Here is an 18,865-nt window from a genome sequence, read left to right on the forward strand (position 1 = left end):
AAAGTAATATTTCTTTTTTGCTCTGACCTTAGCATACAAAAAACGACTGTGTGGGCTTAGTTGCAAAAACACAATCACAAGATTGGTTAATTTGTCAATGATGTATTTATCATGTGAATGATATTAAATAAAAGCAGACTTTATACAGCTTTTTTGTGGTGTTTTACGCCGAGACATCACATAGAGTGGACTTTGTTCATGTACAGTGAGACACTTTTTACAGTGTTCTGCTCTTCCTCCTCCTCCTCCTCTTCTTCCTCCTCCTCCTCCTCCTCCTCCTCAGTGAGGGGGCAGGTCCTGTTGTGCTGAGCTGTTTTACATCCTCTGGCCAGTGATGCTGTGGCTCACACGGGGTTTTGCTCAGCCTTCCTTACTCATCCTTTGTAGAAGCAAAGCGTTTACGTGACCTGCTTTCAGCACCGCAGCCGGCTGACAGCTCCACCTCGCTCCACAGTCAAGCGGAGATCAGGCCAGCCGAGGGATTCACTCAAGCGACTAGCAATATTGTAGTCTCCGTGGCGGCGCTTGGAGCCCCAGCAACCGATCTGTTTTTACATTTTTGTTATTCGTGAGGATGGCGTCCAAACACCTTTGCATCGTTTTCCATTTTCTCTTTTTCAGTCTATTAAACCAAATATCTGCCTTTCCTACACCGACAGCATCCAGCGAGGGTGAGTCATGTTTTACAGGCTCAATATTTAAGAGCATTAAAACACGTTAATTGCAGATGAACAAACTTCAGTGACACATTCTTACTTGTAACAGACACCACAGAATCTCTCAACAATAGAATAACATGGGTGAGAAATGCTCACAATGAACAATTGATGACACCAGACTAATTCTAGCTCACATTTGTGGTTCTTTGTAGTTGTTTCCAGCAGTTGTCTGTTAATTTAGCTGTAAATCTGCTCATTAACAGAATACAGCAAATTGAGCTGCAGCTCGCCAGCGGCTGTTGAGGCCTGTGGTCTATTTTCGACTCAGTTTAATCTTTTGTTTGGTAATCCGATTAAGGTCTGACCAAGAGAGGGGTGGGGAGAGTGGGAGGGCAGCAGCTTTCATATGTCTCCAGAAGCTTCAACGGAAGTGTTGACAAAACTTGCAAAGTTCTGTTAGAAAGAACCTACAGCTGTGGAAAATATAATAGACTGCCACCAAATTATCAGTTCAGCCAATAAATGCTCACGGAGATGCAAAGAAATTTAAGTTTTCTTTCTTTGGTTCATTACAGTTGTAGATAAATCAGTGTACAATCGACAGCTGACAGAAGAAAGACCACTCCAAGAGCAGGTGAGGTGCTTTCATCTCTCAGAAAAACATGAATTATCAATAATTTACACAATACTTGTCATTTCCTCAGATTGCCGAGGCGGACAGTGTGAAGACTGCAGTACATTCAGCTGGTAAGAGCAAATCGCATTGCTAATCAATTAATGAGACAGTCTGAGTTCAGGTTTCAGCACTGCCAGTAAGAAAATGCATCACCAATGCACGGAGAACCTAGAACGAATCAAATTTCAAGGCTTTACTGAAGGTTACAAATTGCTGGAAATTTTCCAAGAAATATCTATGAGAAGTTAAGGATGGAGGATTTTGGAACTGTTTTGGAAATTCATGGGAATAGGATATAAAAGCACTCACTGAAAAAAAAGTCTTTTGAATTTACTGCACATAATTAAACTGTGTTAAACTAGCATATTTGATTACTTTTGAGGAATGGTGGTGCGATTATGTCCTTTTACCAAATATGTAATTGAAAATTAAGCCTTTCTTTCCCCTGGTGTAAGCTTGATTAAAAGCCAGCATTTGAATCAAATCTAGTAAATTCCTTGTTTAATCCCTTTCCATTCATCCCATGAAAAGTTTCCAACTTTGAAAATACGTGGAAACTGCAGCTCACACCTCTCCTCCACAATGATGAATGATTTTCATTTGCGCTTCCTATCAGAGAGCAAGCGACCTGCCGTCTCCAAGGAGCCGGACGGTGATGACTCGACCGTACTGAAGTCATTCGCCCAGAGCCATAAATCCAAGGAGACCACTGATGAGGTGGAGCAGAAGAAAGATGAGTACATTCCAGATGAATCTGATTCCACCAAGAGTCGCCGCCTGGCTGAGGAATATGACTCGACCAAGAACGGGATGGAGAATGGCAAGTCCAACACAGAGTACTCACACTCTATACTAAAGTATTACTTACGTCAAAAAATACTCTGATAAAAGTCATACTCAATATTCAACTATTATCTTTTTTACTGTTAATTATGTTGATATACAATACCCGTAAAAACTGTCTTTGACGCTGCCGTCTGTTTTTCCAACCCGTAAATCTCAACCGCGGTTCATTTGACTTCTGTCCATAGAAGTCGCCCCTCACAAAAATGATCAAGTACCGTACAAATATCCACTAAAATCAACTTTGGTCCACAACAAAGCATTTATATTCATGTACAGCTGAGGCTCATCCAGTCGTCATGTTGTCTGCGAGTAGGTGACCTATGAACATGCCACGTGCGTCTGTAGGCAGACATGAAAGAGAACACGTGGATGTCAGTGGGATTATCTCCAAAATGCTCTTGTGCCAGCCCTAGCGTTGTATTTTTTTTAATACAATGCCTCAAAAATACTCCACAAAAGTCAAAACTGTCTTTTTGACCGTCAGGGTTTCAATAGGATTTTTTACTATGTTCATTTTTGTTTATTTATTTTATTATTTATTTAAGTATTGTTGATTTTTATTTTTTTAATGCAAATAATTTTAAGTCATTTGTAGCCCAATCTAAATTAAACCACTGGTTTAACCATATGCAAGAGTGTAGAAATAAGTATAAAGTCAACATTTAAACATTTCCACAGAAATCCAAATCGAAATTAAATCTAGTTATACGGCTCAAAATGCCCCCTCAAGTACTGTACTAAACAACACCAGAAAACATAAAAACACATTTGCCAGATTATTCCAGGAGGATTCCAGTCTGCCTCATACAGTATATGCTTTCACATCAGATTTGATCAAGGGATAGAACATCTTAAAATACAGATGTCCTACTGTATGAATCAGCGTAATAGGATCTTTGAGGTGACGCAAATCACTTCCTGCATATGGCCCAGCATCTGTGAGCTTCTCGTCTTCTTACGTTACATCACAATTGCAAAGCACACTGTGGATATTCTTTTGTTGTTCCTCAGAGTGAGACAATAATAGCTTGAAGATGATCCAATAAGTCAGAACTCACTTGCCCTTTGTGGGAGGCACGGGAGTGGTAAAAGAGTTGTGCTGTATGAAGAGCATCTCTCATAAGCATGAGCAAGAAAATATACACGACGTAGTCAAAGTACTGGGACGCTTGCCAAAACACCTACTTGAAATAAAAATGAACAGTGTTCCTTCGCATTGTTGCAATTCGCTACTTGGTAAAAGATATTTTTTTCTGCGCTATCCTGCTGTATTCGCTCAGCATGCTGTAAAAATGGTTTTAGCGTGCTTCATAAATCAACACAAGGTAAAGTGGGCCCTTCTGTTTTTCCATATACGCCCCGCAGCGTCCTGATTGATAAATTAATGAAATTTCCTTTGAGGGTGGCTGGAAGACTGCTGTGATTCAGCTGCAGTGTATTCTGTCAAATGAACAGAGTGCAACACAGTTAACTAACACAAATGATGTCCTCTCTTCTCTCAGATGAGACAGACACATTCCGTCAGGTGGACGGCACTCCGTTGACGGCGGAGGACATTGTTCAGAAGATTGCAAACAGGATCTATGAGGAGGACGACAGAGGTGTCTTTGACCGAATCGTGTCCAAGCTACTCAAACTGGGTTTGGTAGGTTTGACAGTAGTAGACAGTACATGAGGCTTTCTTTTATTCGTAGACAGTGGTGGGAAGTAAGCAACCACCTACGAATACTTTAGTGATATTACTTTTAAAATCAGCAAAAATTGACCAATTGTTTTTTGTTTTCACACAATGACACATTATAATGCATGACAAATAAAGGTTGAAAAATAGACAGTTTATGCCTATCCTCAGTCAAATTAGGACAAAATATTGTAAAACAGCAAAATGTTCTACCTGATAATTATATCTTTAATTTTGGAAAAAGATATTCATTTATTCATTGTATATTTCTTTAAATTAATCGGCAATCAAAATGTTACCCTGCTTAATATAGCTTCAAAAAATGATATCGGTTGGGCCCTAGTTTATATTCCGCTTTCCTGTGAGATGGAGGGAATATCTGTGCTCACACTGCAGGAACAAATGTCTGTCTCTCTGAAATGAAACGCAATGAAATGTGTGAATTGGATTTTGTTCACCTGTGTATTACGAATATGACACCAGCGGTCCACAGCTTCTCTGACTAGCATGGATCAATATTATACAATCCACAGTGGTGTTCAATCTGGCTGTTTGTCTTCCGGTTAGATCACGGAAAGTCAGGCTGATACGCTGGAGTATCAGGTGGCCGAGGCCCTGCAGGATCTCATCACCAAAAATGCCAAAAACAACGAGATCAAGGAGAGCAATGAAGAGGAAGTCGGGGATGCGGAAGATGGCCAGGCAGCAAACACGGTAATCTCTAATTCACAATTAAGAAGGGATAATGGGGATTTCAATTCATATAAAAATGCTTCTTGCATCAGCAGGACAAATGGGAGCAGCCCAGTCGGCGTTACAATGACGACGAGATTATGGATGAGGTGGACAGGGATGCTGAAAATGAGGACGAGACAATAGATAACACTTGGGACAAAGATGACGCCGAGGACGACAATGAAGTCAGCCCAGAGGACGGCCTTCAAGATCTCCAGTACTTTCCCAATTTCTACCGGCTACTCAGGAGCCTCAATTCCGGTAAGCACCACGCGGTCATCTTACATCACACACACGTACGTCCGAGCCAAGACAAAGAGCCGAACATGTTGTTGTCATGGCAATCAGGTGTTCCGCGATGAGTCACCTTTGCAAATTGACTACTAGGAACACACATGAACACATCAGTAATTATTCATAATCCATCTTCCAGATCCCCGCAGCCAAACACCGCGTGATAATGTGAACACTGGCAACCAATTACTGCCAACACAAAACATGCTTCCTCTGTGTAGTGCTGTCAAAAGTATACTCACAATCTGTATTTAAGTAAACGTATAAATACATTTATAAATAAATGTATTGTCAAGTAATGTAAAGATACCTGAAAATTACTTCCTGTCACTGCTCCTGATTGATTCGTGACTGTCTCAGATCAAGACGCTCAGGAAAGAGAGACGCTCATCACCATCATGAAAACGCTGATTGATTTTGTGAAGATGATGGTCAAGTACGGCACCATCACGCCCGAGGAAGGCGTCTCCTATCTGGGTAAGACCACAAAAAAAAACATCTTTCATTACAACTAATGCAAATGATTTTTTTCTAGTAATTCTGAATATATGAACTCTAATCTAGATTTATTTTAGTAAATGTTTCCCGTTTTTCTGGATTAGGACATTTTTCTTATCAGTCGGTGCAGCTGAGTGTAAACTCGAAATGACAGATTAGTGTCAAGGGTTGAATAGCAGCCTGCTTTTATGGCTCATCATCACATCAGTGAAAGGTTTTTCACGTCAAGCACTGCTGTCACCTCTTTTTCCTTCCTTTAACTTTCTCTTTTATTCTGGCTCAGTAATCTTTCCTTTTATTTAAGACAGATGTAAAATTTTAACGTCAAAGTCAACCAACAAAAATTAACAAATTAGACCTGAGTCAGAGTAGTCAAATTATTAAGCGGCTCAAATAAACTTGAACCGTTTTTTTTTTAGAAGAATGAGACTGCATGAAGATGTGTGAGGTTGGGTTTGTGTGTGAATGTATGTAATAGTGTGTGTGACAGTTTTGTGTGAACGTTTCTGAATGCATGCAAGTGAGTGTGCGAGTGGGTCCAGTCTAAAGTAGGGCGCTTACGATAGAGGTAATTTGACCAGCAGACCAAAAAAAAAATGGCTGGAATTGAGTTTAAAAAAAAATCAATAAAAACTCATCTGAAGCGCTGAGGATTTATTGTGTTGTTCAATGAGCATGAAAAGTTCCTCAGAAATAGCTCACATCTATTCACTGGTTGTTAATCTTCACAATTTAAAAATATATGGAGGCTGATGTTAGAGTCCTTCAGCAAGACCTTGAATAGCAGCTAGCCAATAGTGACCATGTAAAGCCGAACAAAACAGCCATTACGCATGATGTGAGTTGCCATGGCAACCTGTTGGCCTTGGCCATATGGTTGTTTGGGGTGGCACCAGGGATAATTGGTTAGAATTCCACAGTCACTTAGCAACATGTTAACTTGAGCCACCCTCACCCCCAACTGACCACTGGGTCAGCAAGGTGAGCACACAACAAAAACAAAAGTCTTTTTTTAAAAAAAATAGCACACCAAGGATCAGGAAAAACAGTGTTTAGTATGTTGGAATGCTCAATGCTGGGAAGGAGGCTGAAAAAAAAAAGCAATTTTCCACACTTCAGGTGGTAGTAGGCGGTGTGAACACAGACAGAACTTGCGAGGAGAAAATGAGAGCCGAAGAGCGAAGTAGTAGTAAGATATCATAATTGTAAATGAGGGATCACGTCGGGGCAAAATAAGAATAACATTAACCTACATTTACTGTGACTCCGTACAGGAGCAGGGAAAACAAGATTTATGCTTACAATGCACTTTAAAGCATTTTGAATTAAAATATGCTGTGCTTTTAGGAAAATTCAAAATAGTATTTATCTTTCATTTAGTTTTTAGATTTTATTGAAATTGCCAGCACGGTAATCCACTGGTTAGCACGTCCGCCTCGCATTGCTGAGGTCGTGGGTTCGATTTCGGGGTATGACATTCCTGTGAGGAGTTTGCATGTTCTCCCTGGGCCTGCATGGGTACTCCGGTTTCCTCCCAAATCCCCAAAATATGCATGTTAGGTAAACTGAGCACCCTAAATTGTCCTTAGGTGTGAGTGTGAATGTTTGTTCGTCTATGTGTACCCTGTGATTGGCTGGCGACCAGTTCAGGGTGTCCCCCGCCTACTGCCCAAAGACTGCTGGGATAGGCTCCAGCACACCCACAAACCTTGTGTGGATACACGGTTTGGATAATGGATGGATGGGTGGATTTTATTTAAATGCACAACACATAAAAGTTCATTAAATATTTTAGATTTTTTTTTTTTAAAACAAACCGTATGAATGCAAATGTATTGCACTGGAACGAAATTTAAAATGTGCAACACTAAATTTAAAAACATGGTATAGTAGCTTTTGTAGCGTGAGAGCGAGCCTGCTGAGCTTGAACTCATCGTGGAATGAGTCAAGTGACATTTTTTTTTTCTCACTTCTATAGAAAATCTGGACGCTATGATTGCAATGCAGACCAAGAACAAGCTTGGAAAGGCTCTTGGACCGTCAGACTTTGTAGGACCTAACGGTAAATAACCAAAACCAGCAAACCACCTGCAAACTCTATGGAACAGTGATTATTTTAATCAATCATGAGTCAACGATCGAGAATATATTGATTTACACCGATTCATCATCGACGCCTTTTCTTTTTGATCAACTTGATGTTTTATTGCCCTCTTAACTAACCCTTTGGGCTCTATGCTGGCCATTTATGTCCATTTCCCTTCATTTTTTTAAATGCATTTTACATTTGTTAATACAAATGTAATGAAAGAAAAAAAAATCTTTATTCTTATTTTCTGAATTGCCAACTAGCAGCTTGTCCTCTGCAAAAATAGAAATTCCATTGTTTTTATTGTTGCTGTTAGGTTTTCCCATCCGCGCATAGTGCTGAGAAAAATTACATTTTGATGGTTGAAAAAATAAAAAGTAAAAATTGATGTTCTCTACTCATGACTGGTATTTAAAAGTGGTAAGCAGTTAAATAAAATAAATTAAAAAAACAGTAAAATCTTGAAGTCAAAGTATTTTTGATCACGACTACTAAGCTGAAAGGATAGCTAAACCAATCAAAGGCTGGGGGTTAATCGAGTGTGATGTTTTCGGGCAGCGGGGAAGAATTTGGACGAGGATGACAACACCAAGGCTGAGGCCGCCAAGATGCAGAAGGAGTACGAGAACCTGAAGGACTCCACCAAACAGGATCAGCCATCAACCAGTCAGTCCACAAAGCAGCTGCGATGAACATACAACACATTGCCTTTAGACTTTTTTAATAAAAAAAACAATATGCAAAATAACTTCATTGTATGCTTTAACCCTTAAATTGGACTTGCTTTGACATTTGACACTAATCAAAATACCCTCATTGTCATTTTATCACCCTCAAATTGGATTCTAACACATTTTAAACATAAGGAATAGAAGTCCTCTGAAACGTTAAGGATTAAGCAGCAATTTATTATTGTCGAACAAGTAGTTTAAACATTTCAAGATCTATATGTGCAAAATTTATGGATGGATGCAATTAATATAATATAATATAAATATATAATTTTTGCCCAGTGTATGTGTTTATGGAAAATGAATGAACAGTATGTTAAATACTTGCAAATGATTCAAATTCAACTGTAACTAAGCGATGATGCGTCAACTAATCAAAACCTCTCCTTTGTCCTACTTTGACTACAACACAAAGCAGAACTTTTTGTTTCCGCTCAGCAGAGCCAGCGGGACATGAATAAATTAGAAAATAAAGGCAGAACAGCCGGCCAAGCCAATCATAGCACAGCGTCCGTGTTTGTCCCAGAACTAGGCCAGTCCAATAAGTGACGGCCAAAAGCCTGTCACAGATACCGTTATTTCCTGTTCCTGAACACTGCACTGTACTCGCATGATAGTAAAACGGGATTAACTTCAACAATAAATACTTCTGTTTTGTTTATACTGATATATTGGGAACATGACGTCATTTGTGAACATTTGTGTTACATGATCCATCAGGATATTGTATTTTTGCTGAGCAAAAGCAATACTCTTGATTGATAGGCTTTGACCTTTCTCAACAGATCGGCCCGGCGAATCCGAGACGTATCTGGAGGCCATCAGAAAGAACATCGAGTGGCTGAAAAAACACAACAAGGAAGAAGGCAAAGACGGTGAGTTGAACGAAGGAATTTATGTGGCCATTTAATTCCGAGAATCGTGGTGGGTCACAAGCAGTTCTGAGGCACAGAGAAGCTCAAACCTTCTAAACTCTTTTTGGTGTCCCTAATCTGCATTTGAAATGAGTGCTTGAGGGATGCTTGACTAGACGCTTGCCCCACAGCTAATGAATATGGATTACTCTCAATGAGTTTGTCCCAATTACTGCTTATTCGACTGCCTTGTTCAGAAACAAAGGTCTGTTTGGTAAACTTCTCCTCCTGTCCCTCGACATTCAATATACCTTTGAAACTCGCCCATCATATTTTCTTTCATTTTTACCCTTTCTGACAGTGCTTTCATGCCAGCTTGCTCTTTTTTTCTGTCCAAACTACATTACATTTAAAAAGGACACAAGAGAGCAGAAACAAAGATGAAACAGAATTTTCCACTTTAACAAAGAAGAAAATGTCTTCATCTTCAAAGGTCTATTATTTCCGTTGTTTGGCAACACTTTGTTTCTTTGGTTGTGACTAGCGACCTTGAAAATTGATTGACGCACGCTGCTCTAAAAATCAATACCCAGCGGTATTTCATCTGGCAGCAGGAAATGAAACGATAATGAGCTCTAGCTGTGCAGGCCATGAACAGCAGAATGTGATAGCTGCGTGAAAATTGCATTTTACAGTGGGCGGTGCTCAGAGGCTTTATTCAACATGTGCGGCGAGGCAGGTGCTGTTAAACAAAATGCCCGAGTAACTTTTAAAAGAAACATTGAAAGAATTTTGACAGGCCTGAATTTATAAGAGGCCAGAGCAGCAGGGAAGCTTTTAACAGTGTCTCTTCTTCGAGCTTGCATGTGGGACACTTCATTAGTATTCTAGTTGTGGGATGGTTGTCTGGGACAACAGCCGCCTCCCCGCCTGCCTGTTAACTGTTTGGCCAAAGAAGACACACACTTGATGATAGGAGAGCGACAATGAACGCACTCACAGTGACCAATTTTCCTCAAAGTGGCACAATCACTCAACATCTCAACCTATGGAAAGATATTTTAAGAATGCATTCCAATATTCTTGATATTCATCTTAAAATGTAATAGTACAGTGGTGCCTTGAGATTTGAGTCACGCAACTTCAAGATATGAATTGTAATTTGGCCACTTTTTGGCTTGTGAGCATCAATTTGAGATGAAAGCTGTGAGATATTGTGGCTGTGAATGCAACTCAATTCATTTCACAACAAGCTGCAGTTTGGTGAATTATAGTACATATGTTGCCGCTCTTAGTAGTACTAGTAAAGCACTATATGTCAATTAGTAGAATTTTGTGTCACTAGTACTCCCTGTAGCATGTATCAGTTTTGCCCCAGAGACCTTACGAGTACTTGGACCTTAACCTGGATATCACGGATATCAAATAAATGCTCAAAAGGCAGTGCTCATTAGATTGTGTAAGTGTACCTAATGAAGTGCCCAGTAATTATATTGAATTTTCCCTGTTGTCAGAAAAGAAGAGCAAACAAAGGCCTCCTTGACCTCAGCCAGTGTCATAGAAACAGAGCCAGTGAACATTTATTGTGTTTACTCCACCAGACGTGGCCATTAGGACAATCTCAACTGGCAGGCTGTTTGGAAACGTGTGTGTTTGTGTGCGAGCGTGTGTGTTTATGCCTACACAACACACAGATTAAGCATCAGAGCAGATGGAAGCACAGGCCACATACTGGTTTTGGTTTTTGGCTCCTCACGGTCAAGATTGAAAGAATCTAATCACGTTGCATTTAAATCCCTGACACGCGTCATGTTTGTCATCAGCAAACCGTGTCCCGGCAACAGTATCGTGATTGGAGTTGGGTCCATTAACTCAGGCTGTCTTTATTGAAATTCATATTGTAGGCCAGCTGCCTCTTTAATTAGTGTCAGGAAAGTGTTTGTCTTGTTTCCAGGACTGATAACAATGACCTCATTTCTGGAGCTAACCTGGTACTGCTGTGACATTATGGGGATGAATAAAAGGGCAAGGGAAATGAAAATGTAAAAAATGTTATTAATCAGCAGGGGGAAATACATCATGGGTCATTTGAGAATTGTAGGACAAATATAGAATAAATAAAGCAAAGATAATTAAAAAATATATTAAAAATATGAATGTCTTTTCCAGATAATGAGTAAGAGGGCTCTGATTGTTTAACACTGCATTACCGTTGAAAATGTTGAAAGAATATAAAGACAGGACTTGGTAACATTATATTTGATAATCCAAATTACTAGATTTTTTTAATCTCAGGACAGCTCAACAAGTGCATTTGTTTTGTACGTTCTGCATTGGTTATTTAAAATGTCTTGGGTGTGACAGAAAATATTCCTCCAATTCTAAAATGACTCCAATAGTGGGAAATGCAACATCTGCTGTGGGCTCCTTTATGTTTCCTTTCTCCACACATACTTAGACTGACCTCAATCCCTTCGAATGATAACAACAGCACAGATTACATCTTGTTTGGGTGTCGTGATGATCACTGATCTATAATACATTTGAGTAAATCAAATACAATACTGGAGGGGCTTAATCGGGGCTAAGAAATGTAATCACTGTGGTGTATTTGTGTGCCAGACTATGACCTGTCCAAACTGAAGGACTTCATGGACCAGCAGGTGGACGCTTACATCGAGAAGGGCATCATAGCCAGGGATGAGGGGGACACCATCAAAAGAATCTACAGCAGCCTGTGATGTCATCCTCGATAGAACTGAACTGAAATACTAAGGGAACATTCATTTGTCACTTACACTTGATCCCCAAGGCATGGTAAAGTGTATTCATAATAATTGCTTACTGTCCTTCATGTTACAATCATCATCTTGGGGTAAAGGATGTAATAAAATGATGAAACAAAGCACTAAAATAATTTTCTTACTATTTGCACGGCAAGATTGAAGAGTAATAACCCATTGTTTCGTCATTGACATTTCTATATTTTTAAAACAGATATACAGCTCTGGAAAATATTGAGATCAATAGCTGACAATTTAGTAGAAGTCTTTTGATTCTCTCTCTTTCTCTCTCATATGTAAACTCTTTTTTTCTGTTGTCGGTGTATATGTGAGATATTATTCTGTCATAAAGACATTTGTGTATTACATTATAGTGAACCGTTGTAATAACACTGGGGCCCACAGGAGGGCAATGTGTCAATCATTCGTCTTCATGTACATGAACATTTTCATCTGAGTAGACACAAGATGAGGTCATTCAAAATGTAAATATGTGCTTTTTTTCTTCCTAGAGTGTGAAAGCAATTAAAACATTGTCTTTTCTTTGCAAGTGTGCTTAATAGGCCAATAGAGCAATAATGGTAAAAGTAAATTACCACTCAAAACATTACACAAGCAAGGACAATCATTGGGGTGACAACAAATCAGGTTGAAATACACTGAACAAAAATATAAAAGCAATAATTGTTTTTGCTGCCATTTTTCACAAGCACTTTTCCTTTGATAAAACTCAGTTCTGTGAGTTTAGCTTGTGAACAATGTAACCAAAAGGAGTTGCATTTCTATTTTTTGCTCAATGTACTTATTTATTCTGGCCTAACAATAATTAAAATATAGCAGCACATAAAAACATCTCCACACACATAAATAATGCACTCCAAAAATAGAGGTGTCCCTTCGGAATTTGTGAAAAAGGCTTTTAGGGAACTAATGAAATGAATATGAAGACTTTAGCCTCTTATCTGATGTTTTACTGAGGTTATACTGATGAGCGCATGTGCAGCTGGGGGCGGTCTATATAGCAGCAGCGCATAAATAGTTCGATAGTACCTGTATGCAAGCTGTGCTGACTGTCTACCAGGGCAACCGTACCAAAAAAAAAAACAATCATACAAGTCGTAACGCTTGCATATTCATAATAAATAAAAGGCAAACAAAACAAGCAAGAAGGTAAACAAACAAGCGAGGTTAAGGTAAACACAATGGTCCATCATATTTCTTGGTATGATGTGGTGGGGGCCGCGTAGTTCCCCTCACTGCTCCTGCAAATAAGGAAGACAAACAAGGTTTAACGGAAATGTTCCACTGTGGAAAAAACACTTCAGCCTCTGAACTGCTCACAAGGTCGTGTGCGTCTTGTGTGAATCATGAATGAGTCTCAGGTGCGGCTCCAGCTCATGTAACCGGGAAATTAATTTGTGTATCTAACAGTAGCCTACCCCATCCAGGTATTTTTATTTAGGCAAGGTCGAATGAAATAGCAGGACTGGTGGCCAATTTGCATGAGCCGGGTCAAATTGCTGCATACAGCAACATAAAGCAGGACTACCTACAACGAGGAAATTACATACGGTAGTAGACCATACATTACTGTACGAGTAAAGTGGCATTGTGTAGAGTGAGCATATTGTTACAGCCATTATTCAGTGCACATTACTTTTACAAAGAGCACAAATGCTTGGTGGTTTTCTTCCTGCTTAAAGATAAAAGCTAAATGGGCACACAATCCATGTTTGCACATGTGTGTGTTTGTTTAAACAAAGGGGAACTCTCGCAAGCCAGTGTGATGCGGGCCAAACCAGCTGCTCAAGATGAAATGAAAGGGAGATATTGGATCACTGCCGTATCACTGGAATAGTACAAAAACTTTAGATACGATTGGTTAGCCAGTGGGTGCGCTGACAGTTGAACAGATGTGCGATTTTGTCTCAAGTGTGGGACTTTGTGGGAAGCAGGAATAAGAGATACGCTCATGCTTGACTCAGCAAGTCAAACTATTTGACATTTGCAGGAAGTATCATGTTTCTAGCACAAGCCTTTGTGGTACACTTTAGTTGTATTTAACTTTTAAGTTCAAAACATATGCATTAAATTCTATGAGTCTTTTTATCATAGTGTTCCTAAAATGATGTATTTTGTAATAACAATAACAATGGTTTTGTTGACTAGACCTCACCTTATTTCCTCTTCTTTCAGCCTGCGCGCTGCCTGCTTTGACTGTTTAATTTGCAAGTCCAATCTTTGTAAGAAGTCTTTGGCAGAGAGCTCCTCCGCTTGGGGCCGGGAGGCTCTGGAGTCTTCAGGAGGCGGCGAGGATGGCGGTGAAAGTCCCTCAAGGTCCTGCGACACGACACAGGGAGTCTCCATCTCCTGACACGCTGCTTCGATATCCCCGTCAGGAGACTCCAAAGACAGTCCGTTAAAAATGGAACGCTTGGGCACCGCCACCGGGATGCTTAGGCTGTTCTTGAGGAAGATACAGTCGTTGCTGAACAACTTGTTGGCTCTCTTGATTTGCTCCATCTGGTAGATTACGTGACAACCAATACGAAGAAAAGTGTTAATAGCGAGAAGGAAGGAGAAGTCACAGCATACCAAATACATTTACAATGACTTTATCAAGTAAAATCTGGAAATTATAATACTTTCTACATATTAAAACTTACCGACTGGGTTTGCAAAATTATGTGAGTTTTTATAGTTAGAAACTTTCCATTTGAATTTACAGGGATTCAGAAGAATAATCCAGGAACTCAAAACTGAAAGTTTACTCTAAAAAGGGAACCAGTCTAAGTACTGCATGACATTTGAGTTCTCGCAGATGTCAAGTACAAATACTTGATGTCTTGCAGTTGTGGCTGACATGTTGGGCAGAAAATGTATATTTTTCCCAAAGTATTGGTCTGTCTTTCAGCACTCTTGAACACTGAATATGTCTTAGAAGTCTTGCAAAAGTCCCTATTCCCTCATTCTGCTGCAGCCATGCGGCAAAATTGTCATCTAGTATTTTGAAAGTCTGGACTCTTGACAACAGAGAGAAAATAAATTTTTTAGATACCATCAATTGGGTTTGTTTTGTTAAAATGGATCGCTGTATCAAGATGTTTTTTTTTTTTTTAATGTCCTGAGAGGATGGGCGGCTTGGTGGGGCACTGGTTAGCCCGTCCGCCTCACAGTTAGGAGGGTGCCAGTTCGATTCCACCTCCAATCCTTCCTGTGTGGAGTTTGCATGTTCTCCCCGTGGCCGCGTGGGTTTTCTGCGGGCACTCTGGTTTCCTCCCACATCCCAAAAACATGCTGGTAGGCCGATTGAGCACTCCAAAATGTCCCTATGTGTGAGTGTTAGTGCGGATGGTTGTTCGTCTCTGTGTGCCCTGCGATTGGATGGCAACCGGTTCAGGGTGTCCCCCGCCTACTGCCCGATGACTGCTGGTCTCCAGCACGCCCGCGACCCCCGTGGGGACAAGCAGTATAGAAAATGGATGAATGGATGTCCTGAGAGGTTGGTCAATCAACCTATTGTTTTCTCAATTGTGAAAGAGTTTGGTTACAAATGATGCCACCAGAGTTGCCTGCATCCGAATCAGGGTGAAATGCCCTCTCGTATATAATTGTCATTAAAAATCATTTCACTTTTGCGGTTAAGCACATTTGACATTTGTACTTCTTATTTTAAGTAGAGGAATTGAATCGGCACTTCTGCTCTTTATGTATTTAGCAGTGAGAGTATCTTTTGTACCTCTGCAAACGATGGAGATGCGGAAGCAGAGTTAACTTACCGTTACACCATATTTGAGGGCAATCCCCTGCAGAGTATCGCTATCTGAAACCCGATGCTCTATGAATTTCTCTCCCAGGGAGGCCGTGACGCTCGCCGTACTTCCATAAGAACGTATCTTGGTCCGAGCCAGGCTTTGGGAGAGTTCGCTCTCCGACTCGGAACCGGACCTCGAGCGAGGAAAGATAGGCTGGCCGAATCGTCCTCGTGCTCCTCCATCCCGCATAGGTAAGACGGGCGAGAACTCCGCCATTTTCTTTGGATTTAATGTGGAACTTGTGACCTCGGGGAATGTCAACGTTCGATTTGCGTGGCCAGGGGTAAAAACATGACAGCGTCAAGGTACACAAAGATTGCCGGTGTAATTCTGCTAGCTAGCCCGGGACGAGAGACATGTTTTGGGGTGGACTACCTCAAAAGTCGCTTTCGTCACACGGCCGTCACTTGACGAGATGACGTAGCCAGCAGCAACGTGTCCAATCAGCGACAAGAACAACCACTCACTTCCGGTACACTTCTCAAATAAAATCATATCGCTCGATTCGGTTGATTTTATTTTGTTGTAAGTGCTTCGATAGTTCGCTTTTGATTTTGATCAAAATTTAAAATAAATAAATCAATAAAAGTTATTTAGCATTCATGTTTGTTTTCTTTCTCTCATTTTCAATGTAATAATTTTTGGAGCACATTTATTTAATTTTTAGGCCAGGTTATCTTGCATTTAACAGTACGGCAAGTACATATAACAATACTGTATGTATGTATATAACAATAATGTATTTTTTAAAATACATTTTAATGCTATCCTTAGTCCATTTTATCTTAAGCTTTTGACTGAATGTTTTCGATTTGTGTTTTTCTTATGTGAACTGGGGGAAGTAATGAATATTTTATTATTTCCTGATGTTGTCCTGTACTGGTTTTCCGAGGAGTCACAGGTCAGTTAAATATTGTAGAAGTGCAGGTAAAGACCATTTGTTGAGTTACTAGATAATCCAATTGTTTCTGGAACACTGTGAATCCATGAAGGGAGAGGCTCATATGTCTAAATGTTCTCCTCACGCTTTTATTAATGATCTCAATACTTCCATTGCCTCTTGTCTCTGTTTTCGCTTTGCCTGTCCCATGAATATTTAAAACACTGAAGAATCACTGATTTCACTTTCTAATTAGTTTTACCTCTTGAATTAATGAATTCTGAAGTTATCGAATCCTTTATTCACTCAAAGGGGCTGTACACAATGATGATCTGACCACACTGGATGGTGCTGATGAAATGTGTTATTCACCTGGAGCACAAAGAGGGCAGGTGCTGCTTTAGAATGTAAACAATGAAATCTAATTATCTGTGGGGCGAACTATTGGGTTACAACATTCAAGATGATCAAATGGTGAATCTATTTCAGTGGATATACGAACATAAGAAAAATCTCACTTGCTGACATTTTCAAATGGAAATCAGTTGTGCATATGACCAGGCAGAGGGGTACAATTGCAACTCATTTATTATTTATGAAGGTGGGATTAATTAATTGGAGCACATATTGATCCATATCCATATCATCCATGTAGTTGAAATTATTTCAACTCCACCCGATTTACAGGGCACTTTAAACTACCGCCACGGCAGTAGCAGTGCTTAGCCTTTCTGTCCACTATGCTAACATATCTAGCGTCGGTGTTGCAGTGCTACAGTTTAAGCCTTTAAGTAATACATTAAACAAACAGTGCACGTACGCAGATAATATTACAGTAGTCCCAGTCATATATTCTTTATCCCCCGACTAATATTAATGCTGTACTGACGAACTGATAGTATTTTTCCCACTGTCTTATACCCTTCCCAGTTGGGCCTTCCCATATGGGCACACCAGAAAGAGTAGTACAATGGGCATTCAATTGACTGTGATTAAAACGGTTCAATTCTTTTAAATGTCATCGATTCATGCCACTGCTGTATGTTCTTATTCAGTATATTTATGGAATGCTTATGACGTAAAAACGTTTGTTGTTTATTTTTAGAAGAACATTTTTTATTGTTGTGAATTCTTGGCAGAGCACTCAAGGATGTCTGTTCATCTTACAAAAGGAATTTTATCAGCCGCCCTCTCACATAAAGCGGGGAAAAAAGGAGTAAGAGCACAATGAGTCATAGTCCCAGCGTTACCATGACAACACCTGCGCTGCCTCCTGATGATGTGATTGCACGCACAGATGTTGACAGCCAAGATTATAATGCAATATCCCTCTAAACATCAGCCCCTCAGTCATGGTCCTCGCAGTCTTTCGTAATACTTTGAAGGGCTAGGGTCCATTGAAATAATTAGTTGTCACTTTTTTTTTCCCCATTAAGTTCCCACTCGCACTCATTAGCACATCCGCCTCAGAGTTCATAAGGTTCAATTCCACCTCCGGCCCTCCCTGTGTGGAGTTTGCATGTTCTCCCCGTGCCTGCGTGGATTTTCTCCCCGTGCCTGTGTGGGTTTTCTCCGGGCACTTCGATTTCCTCCCACATCCCAAAAACATGCTTGGTAGGTTGATTGAACACCTCAAATAGTCCCTAGGTGTGAGTGCGAATGGTTTTTTGTCTCTGTGTGCCCTGCGATTGGCTGGCAACCAGTTCAGGATGTACCCCGCCTACTGCCCGATGACTGCTGGGATAGGCTCTAGCATGCCCGTGACCCCTGTGGGGTCAAGCGGTATAGAAAATGGATGGATGGATGGATGGATGGATATTATAGTACACACTGACCAACAGTCGACCATTTGGTCTCTGACGACTCCTACTGGAAGAATGAGGCGTGACACCTTAGCTGTCACATTACTTCGAGCACTAGATGGCGCAAGGAATCCTTCCATCAATGTAAGATACTATTAAAAATAATCTCCAGTCTGTAGTTGGGAGTGGCAATGCAAAAGTAGTTCACTAAAGCCAGGAGTAATTACTTTTAAATATGTATGGGGGGGACTGAGTTGGAAAAAATAACTCAGTCGTCATGGGGCAGAGGGGTGTCTTTTTCAAGACTGTAGGAAAATTTCAGTATGTTCCTTGACAGGCACCTGACATTAACACAAACATCTTATTTGGAGTTGCACAGTAAATCTCACAGGTTCATGATACATCGCTTTGGCCTGTTTTGTAGTGATCTCTAAAAATACACAAAATACCTCACTGCCCCATTTGCAAAAATATCTCCAACTCCCAATCCCATCAGGAGGTTCTGCTTTATGCTTTAAAGTT

At 40.3% G+C, this 18,865-nt stretch overlaps 2 protein-coding genes and 1 long non-coding RNA gene across 5 annotated transcripts; 2 read left to right on the forward strand and 1 right to left on the reverse strand.

Annotated features, from left to right (window-relative positions):
- The first annotated feature begins 262 nt into the window (after positions 1-262).
- Positions 263-12,389, forward strand: scg3 (secretogranin III). 3 transcript variants are annotated; one of them, XM_037247701.1, is made up of 12 exons: positions 264-671; positions 1,235-1,293; positions 1,364-1,406; positions 1,952-2,155; positions 3,684-3,826; positions 4,430-4,576; positions 4,648-4,858; positions 5,252-5,368; positions 7,368-7,451; positions 8,037-8,144; positions 8,995-9,084; positions 11,686-12,389. In XM_037247701.1, exons 1-12 carry the CDS (start codon positions 575-577, stop codon positions 11,802-11,804), a joined length of 1,422 nt encoding a protein of 473 aa, XP_037103596.1. In that variant the 5' UTR covers positions 264-574; the 3' UTR covers positions 11,805-12,389. The 3 variants fall into 3 exon arrangements, with proteins under 3 accessions (XP_037103598.1, XP_037103596.1, XP_037103597.1); XM_037247702.1 differs by having other exon boundaries at positions 4,651-4,858; XM_037247703.1 differs by lacking the exon at positions 8,037-8,144 and having other exon boundaries at positions 263-671.
- On the reverse strand, positions 11,914-16,063 carry lysmd2 (LysM, putative peptidoglycan-binding, domain containing 2). Its single transcript, XM_037247704.1, has 3 exons — positions 15,626-16,063; positions 14,023-14,369; positions 11,914-13,108 (listed from the first exon to the last, which is right to left on the reverse strand). The coding sequence occupies exons 1-3, from the start codon at positions 15,875-15,877 to the stop codon at positions 13,057-13,059; spliced, it is 651 nt and encodes a 216-aa protein (XP_037103599.1). The 5' UTR covers positions 15,878-16,063; the 3' UTR covers positions 11,914-13,056.
- Positions 15,739-16,712, forward strand: LOC119120636. The gene is made up of 2 exons (XR_005097556.1): positions 15,739-15,852; positions 16,003-16,712. It is a non-coding gene; the product is annotated as an uncharacterized LOC119120636 (long non-coding RNA).
- Positions 16,713-18,865: the final 2,153 nt, after the last annotated feature.

This window comes from Syngnathus acus, chromosome 3 (assembly GCF_901709675.1).
Source record: "Syngnathus acus chromosome 3, fSynAcu1.2, whole genome shotgun sequence".
NCBI lineage: Eukaryota > Metazoa > Chordata > Actinopteri > Syngnathiformes > Syngnathidae > Syngnathus > Syngnathus acus.